General features: G+C 39.6%; 1 protein-coding gene across 2 annotated transcripts in view; it reads right to left on the reverse strand.

Moving 5' to 3' along the window:
• The window catches only part of LOC137129789 (furin-like protease kpc-1), a 156,390-nt gene that overhangs the window by 107,332 nt on the left and 28,726 nt on the right, over positions 1 to 20,332 (reverse strand). For both annotated transcript variants that reach the window (XM_067509060.1, XM_067509059.1), the window contains exons 4-6: positions 19,390 to 19,471; positions 14,841 to 14,944; positions 10,658 to 10,763 (exon numbers count right to left, since the gene is read on the reverse strand). In XM_067509060.1, the coding sequence (XP_067365161.1) occupies positions 10,658 to 10,763; positions 14,841 to 14,944; positions 19,390 to 19,471 (292 nt within the window). The remainder of the gene's footprint in view (positions 1 to 10,657; positions 10,764 to 14,840; positions 14,945 to 19,389; positions 19,472 to 20,332) is intronic.

The following is a 20,332-nucleotide window of genomic DNA, read 5'->3' on the forward strand; positions in this document are numbered from 1 at the left end:
TGCAAATATTAGCCAGCAGGTAATTTACACATTGGCCGTTGTTAAAGTAAAAAAGGGACCGGTGAGAGATAGATTTACATTCATTTAAACAAGTGGCAAAAATCGATGAATTAGTGTTACACAGAAGATATCCAGAGTTTTCAGAATAGGGGCAAAAAACCCTTTCCACGTGAGTGCATCTTGATAATACTTTAAACACAGAAAAGTATGATTTTTGCTGCACTGGATATAATTTTAAAACACATTAACTATTTATTGCGATTCTCTCACAGGACAGACACTACAAAGATGGCCACAAAGAAGATCGTAACAGAATATCTTCTGACAATAAGAACATTGGCAATAATTAACATTTTAGGATTGAATTGAAACTTACTAGATCACTGACATGCAGCACACACGTCACTATCTGTTCCTCTCTGAAGCAAACATATTAGAACAATTTACCTCCTAAATTCTGCAGAACAGACACTACACTTAAACACTGGATTCTATGAGAAATGTAGATGCTTTAACATTGTTTAGCATGGGGGGCTTGCTTAATGGGACTTGGCTGAGCATGTGTAATTAAGAGCAGGGGTAAGTGGTAAGTTGCGAAGTGCATGGTTTGTGTTTCTGTATGTGTGCGTGTTTGTGAGGGATATGGTAGCAACATCAGGCCCATGATGGAGTGCTTTGTGGAGCCAAACACCCATTCAGCAAGCTGTGTGCTCATTAATCCTGCCAAACTCCACTTGTTACATGCACGCACAGGAAATCATGAGGCTAGGTAAACAGGGAACTGCTGCGATCCATCACTGCAAGCCAGCGAACACAGTGTGCGCACAAACACACGCACACACACACGCATATACATACACTCTGTGAGTGTAGTAGATCTGTGATGTAGTAGATATGCAAAATTAGAAGCTTTACGCATAAAAAAAACAAAGTCAAAATACACAGCTCTGCGTGCATGTGGCAGATATACAGATAGAAACGGATGCAAATCTTTCAATATCTTTAAGATCTTTTAATAAGTACTAAACATACAGTATAGGGCAGTTTCTCGCACCAGCACATTTGGTGTGCCTTATGTTGAGTTGTGAGGGAGACAGTTTCAATCCAGAAATACTTCTCTCTCCTGTACATTAAAGAGAAATCACATCCAGTGCTGGTGAAGGCCTGCACTTGCTATTAGTGGAAAGAAATACTGCTACAAAGCCTGGAAAGAAATCAATAGAGCTTGACCCCAGTTTGACCTCTCGTTGAATGGAGAAGTTATGGGACCACACTGGCCTTGACATTAGCTTATTTGATGTGTATTTTCACAACAGCCATCTCTGTACTGCATCTCCCGTTCCTTTCCTTTCTTTCCTCTCAACTTGCTTTAATCGCTTTATTTCCATTTGCTAAATGTTTGTGAACAAATACACATAGCTATATCCACACACTCATGCACGCACGCACGCACAAATATCCCATCACATGACAAATGCAGTATAAGACTAGTTACACAGCCCAGTGGTTAGATGCAGTGTGTGAGCAGATCTGTTATATCTATATGCCTGCCTGGCTGGTGCATTTACTGAAGCCATCAGCAAAACGACATTCCATACATCTTTGACAGAGAAGGGAACAATACTATTTACACCAATTTAGCCCTCAGAGGGGGGATTTCCAGTTAATGGGCTAGTATTTTTTTTTCCTCTTCGTGTTTTAACATTCAGTTTTCAAAATGGCCATCCTTCAGGAGGACAGACGAGACACACTCCCAAGCTGCTGCTCACATTTTAATAAACCCCATTACAAAATAAAAAACATAAGTCTGGTCTCTATGTACCTACACTCCTTCATCACAGACACAATAAAAGCAGATAAATAAGATACATTTTCTAACCAAAATAACCACACAATAAAAAAAACCAATGCAATGCAAATACAAACAGCAGAAAAATAATTATTCATCAATTATTTTTAATGAGCATTGATTTTACAATTACAGCTCTCTCTTATTTAACCGCCATTTCTTTGTGTATGGGCGCTCCTGCAGCGTTCACCAATTGAGCACCTCATAATATTTACCCAACCTGGTCTTGCTGGACTGAAGCAGCCTAGCAACACAAGACCAAAAATGGTTAAAGGTCATGGGTTACCCAGAGGCTAAACAAGTGTTAGTGATGAAGCAGGTTCAGCTTTGGGTAGGATGTAAAAGGTTAGTGAGGGCAGGTCAAAGAAATGGGTAGCTGTCCTCTGGGGTTAGTAGAAGGTGACAATAAAATTAGCATCTATTTGGTAAAAACCTCAATTGGCATGTAGTGTAACCACACGGTCACCATCTATTAGCTACTCTGGCAGTTTGGACATGAATTTGTCAACAACAGTTGATTGGAAAGCATGTTTTTATATCAGCTTTAAATGAGCACATCTACACTGCTGACCCAGGATTATTACCGCATGGACCCGATTATCATCCTGAATTTTCTTTATGAATCCAGATTTGTCACCCAGAAATCAGGAATATAAGACTAACTTTGGTTAATGTTTGGACACATAGATGCACAAAGAAAGACTTCTTACAAATATCTTTTTAGGGAAATGAGCGAATTAATCTTGGTAAGATTTCTTGGAAAGTACCAGGATCTTAACTTTTGATATGCAATCCTTGAGAAAAATCATGAAGAGCTCATTAATGACCAAGAGCATAAACACAGTAAAGGATTTGCTGCAACTCTGAGTTAAAAACAAGCACGTTTTCTTTTTCACAGAATAATTTTTTCTTAAAACTTCATAGCACTTCACCAACACCTGCCTACATATATTTCAGAGTACAAATAAATGAAACTACAAAATGGCCAACAGCACCTCTTCCTGCAATTTTAGCTGCTTATTAAAACTGAATTGACCCACTGAATGCTGCAAAGCACAGTATCAATTCCTAGCTGACAGAAATTGAGCTCGTGCTCCCTGCTGCCCAGCCTACACAACACAAACAGACTTACAATGAAGCCAGTGTGAGTGGAGTCCTATCAATCGCAAGAAACCGGTCCATCACCACACAAAAAATGATGGTCTCCCTGATAATCATATGCACCACGCATGAGTAAGTACACAGCCATGGCAACACCCTCACAACCATACATACAGTATAAGTACTGTGCATAAATGCGCAGACACAGTCAAACACAGGTATAAACAAAAATACACACATTCACAAATAAAACACACATAAACGTACACGCAGCTCATCCAGAGTGTTGGCGGTCAGACTGTAGAAGTCATCAGGGACCTGTAAAGCATTACCCTCTGTGTGACTCGAGCCACTCCAGAAATAGCCTCTGTAATGTATTCTTACCGCCACCGTCTCTTTTGCACAATAGTGCCCTTAATAACACACTCCATTTCTGTTGGCATAAATAAGGGCTCCATTTCCATCTTATTTCATGCAAATAAGCGCGCCGGCGCCCAAACAGGTAGTGGGAGTAGTGTGTGAGTGGAGTGTGGAAGTGTGTAGTCACTGAGTGTAGTGGCATGATTGGGGACGAGCGAATTCAAATGAGCGTTGGAGAGACCCCACAATGTGCCAACGACTCCCACGCCAGCCTGCCAACGGCGTGAAAGACAACGTCACTTACGGGCCCGCCGCCTGCACAGGGTGCCATTACAGAGGCCAACACAAAACCAATATTTATTCAGGCAAATGGTACTCTAGAGAGAGATTATCGACGCGGACACAAGAGTTGCACTCCGGTAGTGGGCGCTGGTGCAGCCCACTACGATGGCATCTCTCTGATTTGCTGATTCCATTGGTCCGCTGTGTTTTGGAGAAAAGGTATTGGCTCTCTGTTTTTGTAACCAGGCTGAGTAAAAGAAACACAGCAGGAATAAAAATGTTTCTTATGACTGACAAGAACAGTCTTTCCTAAAAATACATCTGCACACAGATTATGTAAAAGTGCTATTTCGGAGTTTCACAGCTAATACAACATCTGACATCACTGTGGCTAAAAGTGCAACCGGGCTCCCTGAAACAAGTGTCGTCAACAACACAGATTTTGGTTTGTAACTGTTTTTTTAAATTGTTGTCATCTGTTCCTCTACACTGTAACTCTGTGTGTCTAGTTTTTGCCTATAGCCAATATTTTTGTCTTTTGATTTAAATTCAAATGGTTGTGTCGCTCTGCGTAAAAATAGACAAAAACAAACAAAAGAAAAATCCTAATTTATTTTCAAGCAACACAAAAATCTCGTAAAAACGGTGCCAATGCCTGCAACAACTAATTCCTGGGGCTTATGTTGCAGACTAAATGTTACATCTTACAGAGGTACAGGGTAGAGTGTGTGAAAAACATACACATGATCTGCTGATGGGAAATGTAATCCTTGAATTTCTCGTTTTATTAAAGAATTTCTCTTCATCTCTGTTGCATCTGCATTTCCCAGCAATAACTTGTCAATCAAGCAATGTGGGCGACTTTCTGACAGCTTTTTACTTGCGCTCTATTCCGCTGATGAAGTCTGAGTTCTCTTTATCAGAGTTTCTCTTTCTACTAGCTTTCTGCTGTTCTAAACACATCAGAGGTGTAGGCAGACATGTAGGCATCACTTTCATTAAAAAAAAAAAAAAACATATCCAGGAGGATTTGTTTAGAGCAACGTGAGACAAACTTCAATCAGAGATATGAAGTAAGTAAACCAACATGATTCTGAGTCTGACTTTACCCTAGTGAAGTTGATCATGATTACATACTAGGATGGTAGAGTTAGAGGGGAGAGGGATGCAGAAGTGGAGAGGAGAAAAAAAGGTGGTGGTCAGATAAAACAGCTCCACACTTGCTTCAAGGAAAGGTAATGTCTCTCTCTCAGTTTCTCCATCTCTCCCTCCCTCGCTTTCCCAGCTGAGGTCTGTGTGACTTACAGCAGGTCCAGACTGCATTAGATTAAATCATAAATTAGCCACCCAACCCCATATCTGCACCCCCCTCTCTCCCTATCTCACTTCCCTCTCTCGTCCTCTCCCTATCTCAATCTCACTCTACCTTTATTCTCCTATATTCCATTCCCCATGTATTTCTCCCGCTCCCCCGCTATTATTTCTCCCCAGCTCTAATCATTATTCTCTTTTCTTTTCCACCCAGCCCCACAAACACACACACCATTCCTCTCACTCCCCCTCTACTCTGCAATGTGAATGCCTCTCTACTGCACACTATGTTTGGCCGGCAAAATTCTTGCCAGCGTAATATGCTGTTAGGTCTTATAAGGTGTCTTGAGTATTGTGTTGCAGTATGCTACATCAGAGGCCTAACATGCTATTACACTATGTGATTTCCCTGCTGTGTGGCTGTTTCTAGTGCACTGGAAAAATTAGCAAATTTAAGCAATTAATACAATTTTAAAACAAATCATAAAGCTTAATAAATTGATCAGCTAGCTAGCTTTCATATGGCAAATGAAAGTCAAAATTGGAAATTTGAAATGAAAGGCACTTCTGTCTGCCTAGCTAACGTTAAGGAACTTAAAATACTGTTACTGCACTGGTATTTATCTTTAATTGTCTAATGAAATAAGACTGTAAGTCGTTAATCACAGACATAATGCAAAACTAGATTTTTAAAGGGGCAGTACTGTGGTGGAGTGGTTAGCGCTGCCACCTCACAGCTAGAAGGTCACGTCTCCAAATCCCCAGCTGGCTGTGGCCTTTCTGAGTGGAGTTTGCACGTTCTCCCCATGCTTGCGAGGATTTTGGCTGGGTACTCTAGCTTCCTCCCACAGTCCAAAGAAATGCATGTTAGGTTAATTGGTGACTCTAAATTGCCAGTAGGTGTGAATGTGAGTGGGAATTGTTGTCTGTCTGTGTATATCTCTTTATGTCTGGCAACATGCCTCTCACCCAATGACAGCTGGAACAGGCTCCAGCCCCCCTGCAACCCTGAACAGAAAAGCCATTGTGAAATCTGGTATTTTTGGAAATAATCAGAAACAGGTCAGCAAAATCCTGGAGGGACTGATAAATGGACCGAAGAGGTGTGTGCACAGAGGTGTATATGATTCTGTCTGCATGGGGTTCCAGAAGACCCTTTTACATGAGTATGTGTTCCTGTGCATTAAACTATGCTTAATGAAGTGGTAAAGGGTATCTAGAGAAAACAGGATACGTTTTTCCTGTACTAGATATTTTTTCCTAAAATGTTTCCAGTTCTAGTTAGTTTTTTCTTTTAATGTATTGTGACCTTCAATTGGAAAAATCAATGTTACGTTCAAGTAGGATGACACTGACACCTATGTGAACATCTGCACACATCTATTCTTGTATACAGATTTGTAGCCATAGAGGTATGTCCCAGGTCTAACGGAGCATTGATGGGATAAGTACGAGTCCAAGCAAAACAAAACAAAAAAAAGGTCCCATATTCAACCCCCACACACCTTGCTCCACTGCTCCACTAGATAAAAAGGGAAATAAAATAGTGACCCTGCCACTAGCAGCTCTGTTTTTTCCCCCACTGCTCTCTTCTTCCTCCCCCTTGCCGTGTGAAATCAAATTTCCATGTGGCTCCTGTATCTGTTGCACAGCGAGGTGATTTATCAGGGATGCAAAGAGCATGCAGAAACAATCTTTATTACATCCATTTCCTGCTTGTCAGCCGGGATCATGTTGGCTGTTCATTAAAGGCGCGGCGCAGGTGAGGAGAATGCATCTCGATGCCTTGATAGATTGTCTGCTCCCCTGTGGTGACAGCAGCTGGATGGATTGAACAGCGGAGGGGGGGGGCAAGGAAGGAGGGGAAAAAAGCGCTGACTCTGTCGCACCCCCTGTCAGACACACTTTTACATAGCTGGCCAGTGTCATTTCTACCAAACATCCCCCAACACAGGAGCACATGCAGACTTCTGACTCTTTGGACTTTAGCCAGGAGTCTGCTTTAATGCATGAATACACAGCGTGAACGTACAAGAACAAGGACTGGACACTTATGTGAAGATTCTTATTACAAAGTTACCAAGCTAGATATAACTAAGTCTGGTGTTCATCACTCAGCCTTGGCATCCACTTTGTTTATGTACTTTCTTAAGACTTTGTTGTTTTATGAAATATACTCATGCAATTGCTCTTTTTTTATGTATCGACCGACTTGTGTGGAACACTGTTTAAATGCATGGTGTTAAATGCATAGTGATTAGTGTTTTGTTAACACAGCATAAGGATTATGTAGTGGGCTCTCATACTCATTCATTTTGCTGTATAAAATTGAAATTAGCATACCAGTAATATAAATTTTTTTATGTAAATTTGAAATTTTTCTATAAGATTTGGATTCCTTCTTTTAGCTGGTGTTGTATAAAATCAGTAGGTCACACGATAGCAGCTGTGAAATGACTGAATATGAATACGACTGAATACAATCTATTGAAAAAAGTATTTTGGATGACTAATATTTGGTTATTTTAACAATGATGAGGCTCCGCAAAGCCTTCAGATGTCAATTTCACAGGTTCAGACTTAGGATACCAAAGACTTAATAACCTCACTAGCATTTAAACCACATCCAAGTACTGAAAATTATAAAGTTCATTATCTTAACTGTCTTGTCAGTGAGGTAATTATTCTGCAAGTCTATGACCTACTCACTACAAGTGTGGCACACAACATGAATAGACAGAAGTGTAAATGCTTTTTATAGTGTATGGACACACCTCATTAAGTCAGTCAGCTGGGGTTGTACAGTAGAATATCAAAACTACTCTTCCTCCTTCTGCAGCTACATACGACTCCATAATCAGCCCTTTAATATCTAATCAAACCTCCTGCATTAATAGATAAATACAGTATGACAACATAAATACAGCTTCGCATCCATTTGGGAGTTTTAATGTCAGTGGACTGATTTTCAAGATTGACTCATAAAATCCCACAATTTTCATCTTACAGTGCTCTCTAATTTTCTAAGACATAAGAAGAAGAAAAAGCAGCACAACGTTTACATCTACTAGAGATTAAAGAGAGAAAACAGATTACCTGTTCGTATATCCTGCTTTCTATCTTGACAACCAGCACAGGGCATATTTAAAAGGACCATTTTCATGCTTTTTTTTGAAAGAAATAAAGGACTCTTAGCTTACTGAATTATCTTTGACTCTGATCTGTCTTATTTGTGTAAATGATATGTCCCTCCTTCTCTCTCTGCCCATCCATCCATCCTCCCCCAGTCTAATTTGTGTCTTGTGTCTCTCCGTGTACCAATGACACGTAATGACAATGGCGTAAGTACCGATTGATATAGGAGTGCTTTTGGGCCGTCCAGCCATGAGGGACATAGGTTGGTGTTGATAGCACGGTGACAGGGACACTGTGGGGCTCTTGAGAGAAAAGGTGGATAGGGGTGGATACAATTTCACTGATGAATCTATATCCTTAGCCACTCACCGGTTACCAATATGTGGACAACAGCCTAATGACTGCTGTTTGTGTTGATTTGCACCGCATGTGACATTTCTCTTTTATTCCTAGACAGGGTTTGGGAACCTCTGTCTATTATAATCAGTTGATTATTTTCACACTACATAAGACCTTGAAAACTTTTATCATCAACTAATAACATATTAACTAAATCTGAAAATAAAATTACTTAAAACAAAATAAAGAAATAAAAAACTAAACTGAAACAATTGAAATCACTTGTTGGACCATAACCAAACAGAAACCTGAGACTGAACCCAATTATGAACAAATACATTTTGCATAACAAATTCAAAAATGACACTGCAGGATTTTCCTGTACATAGTGTGCAATTAGTTCTGATTTGGAACAACCCGTTAAGCAGCACAGCCCTCTAAACCGTACCGTCTTTCGTGACACTTCCATATGTTTGAAGAGCCAGTGAACCTTGATGCAGTGCTTGAGAAATAAGGCCATAGTTTTACTGTGCATAAAAACTGTTTTCAGAAACATAATTCATGTCTTCAAGAATGATAGTTTACACTCTAACTCTCTGGATTGTGTGTCTGTAATTTAGGAACCATTTACCCATGATTACATTTGAGTACCACTGTGGTGTTTTTGGTTTCCATGTTCAGGAGTATTTTCAAATGTCCACACATTCACAAGCATGTGAAGAAATCTGAAATTAGAGTTAGCATAGAGAAGAGCAGACAAGTGGTTTAGATACAAAACTATGTATATGCACTAATGATAAGTGACACCTCTAGTTAAATGGGCTATGTCTTTAGGGGTCATTTCAACAGTCCATGAAGTACAGCAATAAAAGAAAACTAGTCTAAAAAAAGCAGAGTCAGAAGCAAACCTAAACACGGGAATACAAATTGAAGGTGGCACACTGAATGTGATTCAATGCTTGTAGAGGACCGACCTCAGATGCCAATTACATTACCTAGAATGGAGATACAGAGGGAGGGTGGATATGGAGGAGGAGGGTGAGGTGGGGGCACTTTCACTCAAAGAAAAATAATTTATTTCATTGTGATATTAAAATCAATGGGCATCGATTGAAAGGTGGCTAAAGGTGAGAGTGTACATGATCCCTCAGCTGTGAGAGGCAGGCTGTCCGAGAGGAAGAGAGGGCGGGAGAGATGGGAAAAAAATAAATCGAGGAAGAGGGGGGAAAAAAAAAAAAAGGTAGCCAGAGGAAGAAGTCACCTCCTAGTTAACAAAGAAGGAACAGAAAAAAAAGAGGAAAAGACCAAGAGAATGAGAGAAAGAAAAGACAGCGAGAGAACGAGGAAGAGTGAGGGAGCTCTTGCCCAGTGGAATCAATACAGAGAGGTGGAGCAGAGTAAAATAGCCTCAGAGGAGAGGAGATTCAGTGGTGCAAGTCTAATACTCTCTGTCTCATACACACACATCACACACACTCACCCCCTCTCTGAATCCTTTTTGCTTTTGCTTTCTCCTGACATTTCCCTCTATATCCTCCCTCTATTTAATTTCTTTCTCTTTCTCTCTCGCTTGCTTGCTCATTCTGTATCCACCCTCCACCCCCACCTCCCATACCAACACACACATACACACACACACACACACAGGCTCTGCTTGTATGCAGAGGGATGCAGAACAGAGAGAAGGCCTTCTGTCTACGGCAGCTCACCATATCAGCAGCACCTTTCATCATAAACCGACAATAAACAGACTGACACACAGCACACATGAATAATACAAGATGACAAAGCACACACACAAATATTCTTTCGTAGAGCAGTGACACCTCTATAGTCCACTTTCACACACTCTGATGCAAAAAGGTGTCACATGGCCACTTTCAACACACACAAACTGCACACTTCAACACTACTCCAGCTCTATCAGCACTTGAGACTAGTGAGGCTTCAATTAGTTCTTGATGAATGAGCCCATAAGATGCCGCTCTCTCATTTCCCTTGTTGCCAGATATCCCAGCAATCAAAAGAAATGAATTCTCATTGTGGCGTGACTTACACGAAGATGACAGTGGATGTGGTTGTGGTGTGGTAGAGGGTGGAAGTATCATAAAATATTCACCCTCTCTGCTCAACGCCAGAGGTCAGCTTCAGCAAAACAAACTTGACAGTTCTTCAGTCTAAAAAGTGCTTAATTTTGATGTTCTTAACACGGCATCTTGTCGGAAATTACAAAAAAGAAGCGTGTATGAGCATATTTGTCGTAGTAAAAGTGAAACTCACCATCATCGATGATGCTGACCACAACTCCATTACCGGTGACGTTATTGTTCCAAACTGGCATCACGTTCATGTCAAACCCATTTGAGTTGTAGTTGCCCTGTGAAAACTAAACACATGCCCACACACAACATTAGTATCACAGCGTGAAAAGGACTACTGCAGTGGGTGGTTTATTTGTTAACACAAACACAATTGCATCACTTACCAATATTATTTTTTATAGCGTAAAGCAAGTGGTCACACTAACACAGAAGCCAGAGCATAGGACATTTTTTAGTTATTTTGAATTTTGACTTCTTATATTATATATATATTATATATAATATATTATATTGCCAAGATTTAGTAAAGCAGTTGTATTTGTGCAGATTAGGTGGCACAGAGTAACTGCAGTGCTGCTTTTGGCCTGTAATTACACAGCATTGTACTCAACTTTACTTGTCTTCTTTCACCTTTTCACTTTCCTTTATTTTTTATTTTTTTATCTACCATTCTTCCTCATCTGCCCTCTGGATATTACAGCTGTTATTCTGCTCCTGCATACCACGAAACCCAGTCACGTGCAACCTCCACCAGCTTCATCCTGTCTGAACCTCTTCTTCACATTACGTCATATTCTGTTGACGTCTGAATCGCATGGAATCACAAAAGATGAGCGCGGTAATCGTGCTTGAATCCAGATTCTGCAATAGCCATTACACTAAAACATTCTGTTACATTCCAATGTGTTGCTTTATCTCACACTGCAATGCAATATTGAACTGTGCCTCTTCTGCATAGATACAATCGTAGCTGTGGCAAGTTAGTTAAAGAAAATATTGATATGATCTGTTGTTAACGATTTTGTGTTCTGCACTTGGAAACTGGAAAATTACGAGATGGTATGACAGTTTTTTTCTCTCTCTTCAAAATGATTGAATGGGTTTACACTGTGTTGATGATGACAGTACTTGGCACAAGTACACTTCTCCCTGTATAGGGGCAACACTAGTCATTCGGCCGAGCACATGTTGTACATAAATATAAAGATTCCCACAGTGTTATGCTGCTGTGCACTTAGTTATCTACTGTATCCAAGCTAGTAAATGTACAAACATGATCTAAGTGTATTTACTCTAATCTGTGGGGTTCTGTATGAGAACCATAATATGTTTGTTCAGAAGCCCATAAGGAGCACAGAGAGTTCATGTGCAAGTTACAGAGACATAACTTTCATCCTTGCACCTCAAACCACAAAACCACCCACACAAAAATAATTCTGCACATGTGTGGATAGCAGTGACCCCACTGTGGTGAGGCATCAGAGCCATCTTAACTCCCATGAGCCTTAGTGGTCCCACAAACTACACATATTCACTTTAAAATGCTAACTCCTTAAAAAACAAACAAACAGTATACAAGTGCAGTGATTTTTCGACATAAACACACACACACACACACATTCACATGCACAGAACCACACAATTAAACACTGCAACTGCTGAACACACACATAAATACAAACCCAAAGAGGTAGTGAACAAACAAAATGTCAGCAGTTGCCCCAAACCCCCCTGCCTACAAACACACAGACACACAACTAATTTGATATTCAAAGTGAGTGTTTCAACTCGGTTGTTGTTATCATGATGAAGAGAGAGAGGAAGAGAGGAAGAGAGAGCACAATGGGGAAAAAAATGGCTCTGTAGGGGGGAAAGTGTGTGTGTGTGTGTGTGTGTGTGTGTGTGTGTGTGTGTGTGTGTGTGTGTGTGTGTGTGTGTGTGCATGAGTTGGTTGTGCATTTGGGAGGGGGGGTATCTGGGGAGAAGTGCTGCTTTGTAGTTTGTGAGAATAAAGCAGATGAATGGCGGCAGCTAGCAAGTTAACGTCAATAGCATGAGGATCAGCCCAGGGGAGTGTGTGAGCATGCATGCACACACACAAGCGCACATACGTAGGCACGCACACAAAAACACACAGGAGCCAACAGCACAAGCTTCGGACACACTCCCACAGACACATGCAGAGTCGTGCATAGAATCATAATCATTTTCTGAAACCCGGGAATGCAACCAATCACCTCTAACACACCGAAGCTATGTGCACATATTGTACATATACTTGTATACATACAATTCCTAAAATGATCAAGAACACTAGAGCACAAAACAAAAGAAACACATGCAATCATAACAATACAGTTTTTCTTCCTTTCCTCCTTTATCTCAGCTTCCCATCAGCTGCGCATATTTTCCCAAATACAGAACACCCAGAGAATCCATGATACTGGATTTGGACTTGGACTCAGCCTAAGCAAGGACATAATGCATACACTAGCCCAGTGTGTGTTGCATGTGTATGTCTACGGTGCTCAGACTAGCTTTTAGCAAACATACTGTACACAGCAGGATAGCACACACGCACCATGCCTGGTCCTGGCAGGCTCCCAAGCCTGAGCAGATTACTGACCCTCAATCAATATCCACGTCCACCAGAGGCTGATTAAACATAACAGAATGAGAGCAGGGAGGGGTTTGGAAAGGGAGTGAGTGAGAGAGAAAGAGATGTCCTCAACTTAAAAAATGTTTTACATTATTACAGACAACCTCTATAAGTTCTACACAGTTTGGGTTATTTCTGATTCTTTTTGAGATTTACATCCCCCATCACATAATCAGGTTAGGATTTCTAAACAGAACACTAAGTAAAAGAGACCATTCCAAATCGGTGTCCAAAGTTTAGTTCACTTCCGTCTTACATTCACCCCCACCGACCCTTGCTGCTTCCTCTTTTTTGTGTTCACCATCCTACTGACTCTGACTCTTCATCTTGTTCCAAGAGCTGTGGCGTCAGTCTATTGCTTGTTGCCATGGTGAATCTGTGACCCTCCCCACCTCCCCCTGCCTCTGTCAGATTACACCCTCATGTGTCAGTCAAGAACATCAGCAGAGTCAATTGGCTGAGCAATGCTGCCCCGCTTTTTGTAGCACTCTGTGCTGTATGCGTGTGGTCAGCATCAAGAAATGCTTGGCATCTCCTTACCAGATATCAATAATACATATAGAGTATCTCCATTTTATTATGCTGTTGACTGTAATTTGGTGATAAATCAATCATTAAATGCCCTGGAAATCTTTTCATTCTATCAGAGTTCAGTGTTAAAAAGCTGAAAAATACAAATTTTGAATTTCATATTTCCAAACTACAACAATTATCGTATGTATACTAATATTTAATGTCCAATATAAATACATGTAAAAGCATAGTAAAGAGTTTCTGACTTAATCAAGCTCTGTACAATATCACAGTATACTGGGAAATTGGAGAAATTGTTTTTGGTTTAGAGTCTGAACCAATACTGGATTTTGAGCCAAAAGATCTTTTATAGTTTAAAAGTCCTGATAATATATTGGCCAATGCAAAATATACTATAAACTCCCTGTTGGCAAAAATAGAGAGACAATAGTAAGACAATTGTAAAAACAGGAGGACAGATTAATACAACTGCCCTTGGGAAAATGTTTTGAGTTAATTGAAATGCACTTGTGCACAGTGAGTAAAGGAAATATTCTTCAAAAAGATTTAAAGGAAAATACTGTATGCATAGGTTTATACAAGTACTTCTTATTCAAAGGGAATCACATTATTTTCAAAATGAGCCAGTTCTTTCCAATTGAGGAGCTGATGAGTGGCATTTTTTTTCCTTTGTTGAATCTAATTCTAGTTATTATGGGGAAAAAAAGCTCTACATGCAACTTCTAAACTAAAGATATTTTGTTCCCTCACTTAAGCAAAAATATGAAATTTTCATTCCCACAACGTACTGGTTCTCTGCTCCTGTTGGTTTTCACAAACACATATTGGTCAAACAGTCTGAACAAGACTCTACTGAAGGGATAAGCTTGTCTTGTTGCAGCCCAGTTGTGTGTCAGTGTTGCTCCGAGGCTCATCAATCCCCGACATCTGTCTCAGTTCAACACAGACAACCCCCTTCACCTCCTCTCTCTCCCTTTCTCCATAATCTCTTTCCCTCGCTCTATCTTCTGCCTCTGTCTCCAGTCACACATGAAAGCCTGTCTGACTTATGCCTGTCAGAAGAACATCCTTCACCATGAGGACAAGAGCTGTGAGGAGAGACAGAAAGAGATGGGGCTTTCTAATAAACCCATTGAGCACACACAAAAACATACACAATTACACCCACCAGTTCCCACTGCATGGGCCAGAGTGGGTCATTGAAGGTGCGGGACTGGTCACTCTTATTCTCCTCCGACAGCCTGTCAGTTGCAGACTTACTCCTCTGAGAACCTGCAAGCACACAGAGCCATCATGCATCTATGTGTGTATACACTTGTGTCTAGTTTTATTTCTCATCTTGAACTATGACTTCAGGAAGTCCCTGGTCTCCGACCAATGGTGAAAGGCTTCCCAGATTCTCTTTCTCTCCAGTGAGGTGGAATACTACCGGCAGATTACCATATAATTAGCATTTCATTAGCATCTCATTGCTGCAGCACAGCTTGGCTCTCAGTCTCTGGATGAGCTATCAGCTCATCAAGGCCTGCACCTTTCTTTCCATGTTACCCTCAGTACCTCTCTCTCTCTTTTCTCACATTTTCACCTCTGCACAACACTCCATCTCACTGTCATTGACTCCTTTCCACCCACTCCTTCTCACATGTATGCTGAAAACAATCGGTTTGTTTGCTATCTTATGTATCGCAATATGCTTAACAGAAATTATTACTGTACTGTACTGTATCACACCAAATGTAAATAGAAAGCTCTTTTTTGAAAGACAAACCAACAAGAATAAATATATTTTCAAGCTTTAGCATTAATTAAGGATGTCATAGCACTGTACATGTATGCGTCTTAAATTATTATTGTTATGCAAAAACGTTATAGTTATTTATAGAAAATAATTTGAGAGCATTAAGGTTTCCCACTAAATTAAAGTGAACACCAGGCAGAGTGTAAATAACTAAAAGTAACTAATTAAACAAATAACATACATTGTCATAAATAATATGATGATGAACTACTGACATACTGGCGTATGTTCCTTTTTTATAGAACATGTGCTTAAGCATGATTTTATGAAGTACATCCAATAAGAATTATGACAATCACACACTGTTCCATATTAACATTTCAAAATAAATGTTACAATTTTAACCTATAATTATGTGTTTAGGGTTATACAAAAATCCATTACACTATCAGTCACTAATAGTACTATTACGATTTGTATCCTAAGCTATAATAGAGTTTAGTGTCCCATAATGAGGCTTTTCCACCCTGCCAAGAAACAGTGTTTGGCATAAAAATGATCATGTTTGAGATATTTAAAACTGGCACACAATACAGAACATTGAGCATCTATCCAAAAATACAAGTAAGAAGCATTACACATAAAGTTCCTGTTAGCCAAAATGGACCATTTGAGAAACAAAAGCACACACATACACAAAAAAAATCCTTTTGTTCCCCCCTTTCTTTTTATACAGAAGTATAAAACTCATTACAGAGACACACAGACCCACACCGATTAGCCATAACATTATTACCACCCAGTGGTTTTAATGTTGTGGTGGACGGGGGAACAGTATTTTGCTGGCCATGAGTTACAGGCATCAGGACACAGTGTGTCACCGCTTACTGCAGACCAATCAGAGGGCCTGTGGTGTCCACAACATTAAAAGGAGATGTTAATGCTGTAGCTGATCAGTGTACATACTTACATATAATTTGGATTTTGTGAGATTTTATGGCCCTACAACCCTTTACGGGGGATCCAGAGTCCCTTGTTAAGTGCATTAGAAGAGTATGAAGGACTATATGCTCTTGTAAACAAGTTTGTGCCCTACTGGTAATTAAAACAGACTATTTCCTAAAATTCTTTTTGAGGCACTGGTGACCCTATAAAAATGAGGGCGCCTCTTATTTATTGAAAGTGAATCCAGCACGAAATTTGTTAATTTAATCTGAGCGATGTGAGTAATCTAATGTTAGTACCAAAGATGCTCGGTATGAATAGAAATATCTTAGCTGGCAGCTCATGTCCACCAGACATTTTTAGCAACGTGATGCCCTCATGAAGATGTTTAATACGCAGCAGTGCCATGCTGAAGCTTGAAAAGAGTTTTAGTTTGACCTGTCATCAGTGTAAGTCCTGCCACTGAATTAATGTTAGTTAGCGACCACTTCTATGACCAGCTGTTTGATGTTTTAATTGGAAACAACAAAGATTAGTGCCTGCTAAAATGGGAAGCTGCTAACCTTAACTGGACAAGTTTGAGAACCATGGTCAGACAGGCTGAAAACAGCATGGACCCATGTTGTTAATGCTCTTTGGAGATATTTGAAGTTTGCAAACAGGCTGACTGATTTGGAGAGAGATGCATGGCTAAAACAATGCCAAACACATTAGAGATATTTTACCAAATCATGAGAAGTGTAAAAATGTCTAAAACATTTTGAAACTTTGGCGGTACAAATATAGACTGTGTAAATATAGACTTATTTTAACTGTGTGTCACAGTTAAAATAATTATTAGGAAACACTGATGGAAGTTACCCAAGGTTCAGATGATGGGCTACATCTAGCTCTTTTTGCAATGCTTGGTCCTAGTTTATAGCAGTCTTGGTTAGCATGTACACTAGGGGCAGAAATATGAATAAACAAAATTTTAAAGACACAAATAAGCTCAAAGCTACTTGTCTATCAGTTAGGTAGGTTATATACGTAGAGTATCTAACCAGTTTAATTGAATAGTTAGAAATCTATAATGACATAGTTTATTAGTGTCATGTCCTTACGGTACTGTATTTTTTTGATTTGTCAGCGGTACCTGTCAGACTAATTAACAAATAACAAACAGCTCTGAACAGCAATGCCACAAATTGTTAGGAAATGAGCACCACACAGCGCAACCTATCACACCCAGACTCACAATAAAAAAAATGTACCAATGTGAAAGAAAAATGTTGACAAGAATTAGCTTCAAAATGTCAGCTCATAAAAAGGCGTAACTCTTTTGACAATTGCACATATCATCCAGTGCTAAACGTTACAACAGTGCGGTAAAAGAAAATATTATAATTGCTCCTGATAAATGATTTAGAAGAATAGAAAAACATACATTAAAAAAGCCAATGTATTAAGCAGGTAATACCACTGAATTACTGAAAAACTCTTCGAGTGTTGCCTGTAACTGTACTGTACTTGTGTGATTTGTTAATTTTGGATATTATCTTGTGTTTGTTCTTTAAAAAGGCCAAAGGAGTTGAAACGATGATCATATGTTTGATTGGGTGACTGCAGGTAATTGAGGTGGTTTGCTACAAACCATCCTGGATTGCACTGATGTACATAAGTAGTTTTTCATGTTGTTTTCAGCATTTTTATTACTGGTTCTTTGACCCTCATTTTGTTACATTGTTTTTGACTGCTGCCACTTTCATTACTGTTAAATGAGATATTTACAGTGAATCTGTTATGAATATGAGTGATCTTGAATCATAACTAATGAAGTCCTTCCTAATAGGCTTGTAAGAAATGTATCTTTTAATCTTTCAGTTGACTTTATGTGTTTTAGGTCAGAGTATGGCAAATTCTGAAAATGATTGTGTGCGTTTGTGTCTGTTTGTGAACAGTCATTTTTCTATTTCATCATGTTTGAAAGTAGTAAATTAAATTGGATTGGAGGATTACATCATCAGACTATTTCTTATTATCTTTAGAAAAGGGTGTATCTGAAAATGACATAATGTCTTAGTTCTGATCCGGCTAACTGTAAAAAAGCTTGCAATTTAGAAGTTTTGTCCGAAGGAGTTGCTGCTATGACAACAGCTGAGGATCATTATTAAGCAATATTAAAAAAAACAAAAAGAACAATTCAGACTAATGTTAAATCATTAATATTCTAATCTGGATAATCAGTTACCCACATACAAAGGTCCACGGGCTGTACACATGTTTAACATGTGCACTTTGGTTTAGACATCAGTTGTAATGTATTCAATTTGTTTGTTACAGCTTTATTTTTGTCTGTTCTGTCTTTGTAAACCGTCACATTCTGCATCTCCTGCTGCAAATGTTTGTGAAGTCTACATATTCATGCTGGACCTTTGGACATGATTGTACCTCTTGGTCTTTTTAGTGCAAGGAGAATTATGTTTTCTACTTGTTTACAATACATGCACATGCATTTGTTAAGGGGTAAAATATCATATTGTATTTTGATTGTCAAAGAATATCGATGTTGATTTGTATTTTACAAAATTGAGTCATACACTTTAGAGGTTGTATTTGCTCCTGTATAGTACCAAACTTGTTTTTTGTAAAAGAACTTTACAGAACTACCAGCAATGTGCATTTTGTTTTTTTAATGAAATCTTTTTGTCCTTTCGGATCATTGTCCGCATGTTGATTTGGCACAGTTGTTTTTTTTTTTTGTTTTTTTTTATGGCAGATGCCCTTCCTGACGCAACCCTCCCCAATTTCTACCGGGCTTGGACTAGCACTGCACAGCTAGGGATGGAAATGGGCTTTTAGAGGTTCAGTGTCTTGCCCAGAGACACTTTGACATATAGCTGGAACTGGGGATCAAACCACTGACCCTGTGGTGGATGGAAGACTGCCTTACCAACTGAGCTTCAGCCACCCCCACCAGCATTGTGCATAAATATTCAAATATTTACTATAACCATAAAAATAAAGGGTTTATAGAAAAGAAGTCAAAACTTACGGTAAGTAATACTTTGCTCCTTTCTTGACACAGGAACACGTTTTTCTCTATAACGACCGCTCTGCCTCTGCACCCAGTGAACCTGCAAATTACAACACAGAGTAATGGATTACTTCAAGGAAAATGTGAAATTTTGATGGCTTTGGTGTTTGAAGAAAATGCACACACAAAATCTAATTTGTATTATCTTGTATTAGCTATTTTTGTGCTAACACCCTGGTCCAACAATAGATACTTATGTACACCAGCTCTAATAATCTTCAGCCACTTCTCAAGTCTTACTTTGGCTTTGTACGGCTTTTTGTCTCGGACTGTGGGTTTATGAGGATAAAAGCAAAACAGTGAGAAGTGTGAAGCAAATGAACTATTTTGTTCTATTCTGTTTCATTCTACTTTGAAAGCAGGAAACTCCATAGCACAGGGAGAGCTGGGCATCCTTATGGAGGAGAGTAAAAGGTTTCCTCTTCATTAGTTCAAAGAGTACTCGCTCGCTCTCTCCTTTGCAGTCCCATTGTCCTGGGTTAAAAGCAACGAAAACACCCCCGCCTCACCTACACCTCTGTCCTCCACAGTGCACACACATGCACATGCGTGCACTCACACATTGCTCTCTCTCTCTCTCACACACACACACACACACACCTCCTTTCATAGGCCACTGCTGGCAGCTTTGATCTGATAAGAGGCTGGTCCTTGTGAAGGTGGGCACACTAAATCAAACAACAGATCACAGACACACACACACACACACACACCCACACAAATACAAACGCACACACACACATATCAGTGTCAGGCCACTATTGTCCTCTTACACTTAAATCAGAGTGGAAGAGGTTGAAAATAAATACTATTGAAAGGCGGCTACAGTCTTTTATGTTGTAAAAGCCTGCTTGCTTTATTCCCCCTTCATGTTCTTCAATTAGACTCAATTAAGAAGAAC

The sequence above is a fragment of the Channa argus genome, chromosome 7 (assembly GCF_033026475.1).
Source record: "Channa argus isolate prfri chromosome 7, Channa argus male v1.0, whole genome shotgun sequence".
NCBI classification, from domain to species: Eukaryota; Metazoa; Chordata; class Actinopteri; order Anabantiformes; family Channidae; genus Channa; species Channa argus.